The sequence below is a fragment of the Oryza glaberrima genome, chromosome 12 (assembly GCF_000147395.1).
Source record: "Oryza glaberrima chromosome 12, OglaRS2, whole genome shotgun sequence".
NCBI lineage: Eukaryota > Viridiplantae > Streptophyta > Magnoliopsida > Poales > Poaceae > Oryza > Oryza glaberrima.
Genome location: NC_068337.1, coordinates 11,614,054 through 11,621,194, shown reverse-complemented (window position 1 = coordinate 11,621,194; position 7,141 = coordinate 11,614,054). Strand labels below are relative to the sequence as shown.

Sequence of the window (7,141 nt, the reverse complement as noted above, 5' to 3'; positions counted from 1 at the left end):
CTACCTAGCGATCGATCGCTAGGGATCGCTAGGGGCGATCAGATTTCTGATTTCCTCCCTCCACTTGATTTTCTCTTTTTGGCACCGCATTACTTTCCTATTTTAGTAAATTTATGCACCTAAAGTTTGTACACCTCAAGTTTACACATCTCCACAATTTTTTTTAAAAAAAACAAAAAGTTCGAAAAATTTATGTAAAGAAATACTATATATAAAAAATTTGAATTCAAATTCAAATTCAAATTTGAATCGGGTATGTAAACTTTTAACTTATAAACTTTGGGTCTATAAACTTTAGGTGTATAAACTTTAGATGTATTGAAATACTATATATAGAAAATATTTGAATTCAAATTCAAATTTGAATCGGGTATATAAACTTTAGGTCTATAAACTTTAGGTGTATAAACTTTAGATGTATAGAAATACTATATATGAAAAATATTTGAATTCAAATTCAATTTGAATCGGATATATAAACTTTTGACTTATAAACTTTAGGTCTATAAACTTTAGGTGTATAAACTTTAGATGTATAGAAATACTATATATAAAAAAATATTTGAATTCAAATTCAAATTTGAATCGGATATATAAACTTTTGACTTATAAACTTTTAGTCTCTAAACTTTAGATGTGTAAACTTAAGGTGTATAAAGTTTAGGTGCATAAATTTGTTAAAATAGGAAAGTAATACGGTGCCAAAAAAAAACCAGGTGGAGGAAGGGAGGGGGAGGGTGGGGAGCGAATCTGATCGCTACCCCATCCCCACGCGATCGATCGCCCATTAGGCGTACCCCAAGTGGTGTCTCGGATCTCAGATCAGTACGTTTCACGTGTGAAAGGAATATGAACTTACTTAATGGATCGTGCTATCCTGAAACCAACCAAGAGCAAACACAAACCCGAGTTCATAAGCAAATGCTCATACAGCTACATACACAGGTTACTGTATGTCATTGCCATTCAATCTTTCAAGGTTACTGTATGATCGTGCTAGGAATTTTTTTTGTTAGTGAACATAGCATTTATATATGGTGTCTAATAGTAGAAATTTTAGGAGTTACGTAATTTTTTTTTAATTAAAAATAAGCAATATAGCAAGAAGAGTTCATATAATAAACCAATAAGAAATTAATTAAAATTGGAAATAAAAAATAAAATAAAATCCGAAAGTATAAAAAAAGAAAGAAGAGTTTAAGTAGGAATACAATTTAAAAGAAACTAAAATTTAGAATTAAAAATAAGCAATATTAAAAGACGATTCCTATAAGAACCCAATACGAGATTAATTAAAATTTAGAATAATAAAAAATAAAATAGAATCCGAAATTAGAAAAAAAAAGAAAAGAAGAGTAAGTAGGAATACAAAAATAACTTAAATTCGAAACTAAACATAAGAAATATTGATAAGAGTTCATATAATAACCCAATATAAGATAAATTAAATTTCAGAATAAAAAATAAATTTAGAAAAATAAAAAAGTTCAAGTAGAAATCCAATTTTGAAACAACTGAAATTAAAAATTAAAAATAATAAATATTAAAAGAATAGTCCATATAGAACACAATACATAATAAAAAATAAAATAAATTCTAAAATTAGATGAAAAAAAGAGTTCAACTAGAAATACAATTTATAAATAACTAAAATTCGTAATAAAAAAAAACTATTGAAAGAAGAGACGATCTATGTGACATCCCGGCCTAGGGCTTAATAGGATTAATAGAATACTCATATCAACAGGTTGCAACTTCTTTTCCGAAAGCCGATCTCGAAAAAACTCTGAGGTTAAGCGTGCTTGGCCTAGAGCAATTTCGGAATGGGTGACCGATTAGGAAATTCTTCCCAAGTGAACTTGTGTTGGTCTCTAATCTAGAACACGTGACAAGATTAATTAAAATTCAGAATAACAAATAAAATAAATTCCTAAAATAGAAAAATAGTTGTAAGAGTTAAATAGGAATATAATTTATAGATAAAAAAATACCAAAATGAAAAAGATGAAATTTTCAAAAAGAAATTCATATAGAACACAATAATGACAATCTAGAACACTTGACAAGATTAATTAAAATTCAGAATAACAAATAAAATAAATTCCTAAAATAGAAAAATAGTTATAAGAGTTAAATAGGAATATAATTTATAAATAAAAATATCAAAATGAAAAATATGAAATTTTCAAAGAAAGTTCATATAGTAAAATAATAGAACACAAATATCAAAATGAAAAAGATGAAATTTTCAAAAAAAAAATTTCATATAGAACACAATAATGACAATCTAGAACACGTGACAAGATTAATTAAAATTCAGAATAACAAATAAAATAAATTCATAAAATAGAAAAATAGTTATAAGAGTTAAATAGGAATATAATTTATAAATAAAAATATCAAAATGAAAAATATGAAATTTTCAAAGAAAGTTCATATAATAAAATAATAGAACACAATAATGACAAATGATAATAAAGAAAGGAAAAGCAACAGACCTGTATATGAGTAGAATGGTGGCGGTTGATGGGATATCTAAAAACTATTAAAAGAATCCCAAATAGAATTTCAATGATAATTAAAAGGAGGGACGACAGACAAAACGTTAAGCAGCACGATCACGACGGTTGGCGGAACTTCTAAAATGTAAAAAAATAAACCCTGATAATAATCATGTTTGATTTTTAAATCTCAATGATAATAAAGAGGGGCCGCAGCGGGTGAGCTGTAGAGAAGTATAGTGGCAAAGACACCGATGGTTTGGCGAGACTTTTAGAAAGTAAAAAAAGGAAATAACCCAAACGATAACCGTGTTCGATTTTTAAAATCTCAATGATAATAAAGAGGGGAGGTAGCGGGTGAGTTGTAGAGAAGTATAGTGGCAAAGATGCCGATGGTTTGGCTGGACTTTTAGAAAGTAAAAAAATTGAACCCAAACAATAATTATGTTCAATTTTTAAAATCCCAATAATAATAAAGCAAGAAGGCAGTGGACGGGCCATGGAGAGTATAGTGGTAGCGTTTGACAGGATTTCTAAAAATTATAAAAAGGAACTCTATGAGTCAATAACCTCTAAAATCTATAAGGTCCAATTTTTAAAGGTTTTAAGGAGAATGAATAGAAGCAGTGTTAGATCGAGAAAGCAAATAAATGAGGGGTGACACCGGCTATAAAATTAGAAACACAGGGATGATAAGATTTGGTCTTTCAAAAAATATTAAGACAACGAGCTAGTTATTTAATAAATTTTAAGTAAAATCATATAAAAATAGATAATTTTATTTGGGTGCTAGTCGCGCAATTGCGCGGGCCACCCGCTAGTTTTTATAATATAAGTAGAGATAGAGAAAGAAACGAGTCATATAGATTACCCTGTGTGCACGCGCGCAGGTTCTCCACGTAATCGAAAAAAAAAACGCATCATAAACAGACGGACTCCAGTTTATTTGAAGTACAACCTTGCTGAGCAATACGAAAACAATTGTTATTCAAAAATTTAACTGCCAAAAAATTAATTTGGCGAAACACACATCTAAAACTTTAATGAATCCTTAATAAAAACCAACACACGTCTCCATGTCAAAAAAAAAAAAAAAGAAAGAAAGAAAGAAAGGAAAAGACACAACCCAAAGTCCCAAACTCATAAGAAGAGAACACCTTTGTTCCATTCCCAACAAAAGAAAGAAAGACGAAGGACAAAATCTTCTGTGACTCATTGCATCATGCATTTAACTAGGTAGTAATTTAATCCGTTGCAGTGTTGCACAAATAGTGAAAGCATAGCTGAAACCCCAAGTAGAAGCAACCACAAAACCCAACTTACCCTCTTACCCCCCATCTCCTCACACACATTTCCCTCCAAAACTCCCAGAAGCAAAGCATCCTTCCCTCTCCCGCCATGTTCTTCCTCCTCCACCACCTCCACTGCTACATATCCCACATCACACATCCCCTCTCTCCTCCCCAATCCCAATCAAACCAGCAAACCAACCAAGAATTTCAGTTTCAACCAGCCACTGTACTTCAGCCAGCCATGGCGGCCTCCTCCTCCTCCACGTCGTTCTCTTCGTCTTCGTCCCACGAAGGAGACGCGGGCTCGTCGTACATAGAGTGCTTCAAGTACTCGAGGCGCGCCACGCTCCGCTCCGTCGTTGGCCGCCCCGACGGCGGCGCCGGGCTGGTCGGGGAGCGCGCGGTGGTCGGCGGATGGGTGAGGTCGTCCGCCGTCGTCAGGGCGAGGCGCGCTGCTGCTGGCCCCGCGTCGCCGTCGAGGAAGCCCGAGGTGGAGGCCACCGGGCTGACGTGCACGGAGGTGCTCATGTCCAGGGTGCCACTCATCCGCTGCATCGCCAGGCTCATGGCCGGTGGGATCACCGCCGCCGCCTCGGCGGGCGGATCCGCTCGCCGGCCGGCCGTCGGCACGGCGCTGGTGCGCATCAACGACGGCTCCTGCGTGGCTGATCTCCAGGTCATTGATCACTCTATCTCATGGCCATGGCATCCTACTTGTTGAATCATTTTGCTGCTGTAACATAGCAAATCTACTGTGCTTCTTTTCTTTTGTCCAGATAGTTGTGGACTCTGCACTGTTGCCTCTTGATCAAATCACCGCTACTGGAGCTTGTGTTCTTGTGGAAGGCAAGATAGAGCAGGTGGAAGGGACATTGCCGCAGTATGTTGTGCAGATGAAGGTGGAGAAGATTCTGCACATTGGTCCTGTGGATTCAGAGAAGTACCCTAGGTCGAATGCTCATTCATCTCCGGATCTTGTCAGGGGCTACCCGCATCTCGCTGCTCGTACAGCGACGGTAAGAGGATGACTCCTGATGAACTTATCAGATTCAAGTCTTGATCATATCATTGGTTTGGTCAGTCATGTCTTATGTTCTTTGCTTCATAAAATGAGCCGTACACTGTTACACATTTTTGCATATTTGTTTTGCAGGTTGCATCAACTGCTCGTGTACGGAGTGAATTGGTCCATGCTGTCCACGCATTTTTCCAATCCAACGGATTCTTCCATGTGAATACACCCACGATAACAACAACAACAGCAACCAGTGCAGGAAACCACGGCAAAATGTTACGATTAACCCGCCTTTTCAGCAAATCAGACAATGGCAATAGGATCACACCTGAAGCTGTCAGGGCTGCCATCAAGGAGAAGACGAAACAAGTTGAAGCACTAAAGAGAAGCGAAAGCAACAGAGAAGCCCTCGAAGCTGCAGAGCAGGATCTTCAGAGGGCAAATGCTCTTTCAAGGCAGCTCGAGCAAGGAGCAAGTGCAGAGTCCTCCCAAGATGAGTTCTTTCACCGCCCAGCCTACCTGACACCTTGCCATACACTTCATCTCGAGACATACGCCTGTGCACTCAGCAGCGTCTACACATTCAGCCCGGTGTTCCAGGCTGAGAGTGAGAGCTTGGATTCAGACAGGTCTCTGGCTGAGAGGTGGACAGTCGATGTCGAGCTCGCTTTCGCCGAGCTTGAGGTATGATGGATTTCACATTTAAACTACAGAATTCTTCAGAACTAGCTTAGATCATCTTTCGTTTCAGGATGCAATCTCCTGCGCCGAGGATTGTGTGAAGTCACTCTGCAGCACGGTGTCGAAAGATTGTTCAGATGAGCTGAAGTTTCTGTCGTCCAATCAGGCAGGTGATGCCACTAGTAGCGTTATTGAAGCTGCAGTGTCAAGCCCCTGGCAAAAGATTAAGTACACTGAAGCTGTCAATACTCTTCTTCAGGTACGTATAGTATTCATGCTGCACCTGCAATTACAACGCAGTTCTACACTGTTATGTAATATGTATGGTAATAAATTTGTTCATTGTCATCAGGTCACGGATAAAACTTTTGAATCGAAACTTGAGTTGGGCATGCCACTGTCTCGTGAGCATCTGAGGTACTGAAGGGCTCTCAAAAGTACTTTTGCCATTTGAAAGGTTCTATTCTAACTTCTAATATAATTGCGCATGAAAAACAATGGCAGTTATCTGGCTGATGATTTATACAAGAAGCCAGTAATCATATATGATTACCAGAAACAGCTAAAGCCATTTTATGCACGCCTGAAGGAAGACCTGAAGACAGTCTCTGCCTTTGACTTAGTTGTGCCAAAGGTTAAGAAAACATGTCAATTAGAGGAGGGGAAAAAAAATCTCAATTCAAGCATTTCAACACGGTGTTCATGTTGAATACTAATTGTTCTGTCACTCATTCAGGTTGGCATCGTAGCATGTGGAGCTCAGAAGGAGGAAAGGATGGATAATTTAACCTCAAGGTAATCTTTAATTGCTCGAACCTTAATTAGTTGATGTAGTAAATGAAATCCTCAAGGAAACTGACAACAAGTGGAGTTTGGGCCCAACATGGTTTAAAGAAGTCGCATGTTTTTGGTTAAAAACATCAAATTACATCTGCAAAAAATATATAAACAACTATTAGCTGCAATTTGATGAACTTACCATGCACAGGAAGGCATCTGACTTCCATCTTAACTACTGCAGGATTGAGGAGTCAGGGCTGCAGGTTGAGCAGCTGGAATGGTATTTGGACACACGCAGACATGGCACTGTAAAGCACTCTGGTTTCAGCATAGACTTGGAGAGCCTCATCTTATTTGTCACCGGCCTCAAGGATGTCCGAGACGCCATCCCCTTCCATCGAACCAAAGGTCATGCAAAATGTTAGGCAGCAGATCGGTCATATGGAATCCAAGTTAGTAGAAGTTTGCCAGCTTCTGCTAATCGCTGTAAATATATCCGGCACGGTCATGTGGTATTCTACAAAGAAGAAAAATGATCTGTACTGAAAGTAAGAAATATATATAAACAAAATTGATCAGTTATGTCTTACGATATGGTGTGTTGTGGTCTATCCCTCACCAAAAAATGCACTCAGATAGTCAGATCTCTGCATAGTTTGCACATAAACAGAGCCAATTTGTTAATCAATAGTTCAACATAAGACATAAGTGATTGTGACGTATGGAAATCTAGGAGGAATGGTTAAAATTGATTACCAACTAAAACGTGAAAGTGAAGGAGAACATCAAAATTACAAGAGATGGCCTTATTATCCAACATGACCCCCCACCCCCCCCCCCCCCCTCTCCCTGTTCTCGTTGGCCTAAACAGT

General features: G+C 37.7%; 1 protein-coding gene across 1 annotated transcript; it reads left to right on the top strand.

Annotated features, from left to right (window-relative positions):
- Window positions 1-3,951: 3,951 nt before the first annotated feature.
- On the top strand, window positions 3,952-6,835 carry LOC127757702 (asparagine--tRNA ligase, cytoplasmic 2-like). The gene is made up of 8 exons (XM_052283267.1): window positions 3,952-4,469; window positions 4,570-4,809; window positions 4,947-5,492; window positions 5,560-5,748; window positions 5,842-5,906; window positions 5,994-6,123; window positions 6,226-6,284; window positions 6,511-6,835. Exons 1-8 carry the CDS (start codon window positions 4,035-4,037, stop codon window positions 6,692-6,694), a joined length of 1,848 nt encoding a protein of 615 aa, XP_052139227.1. The 5' UTR covers window positions 3,952-4,034; the 3' UTR covers window positions 6,695-6,835.
- The last annotated feature ends 306 nt before the right edge of the window (window positions 6,836-7,141 follow it).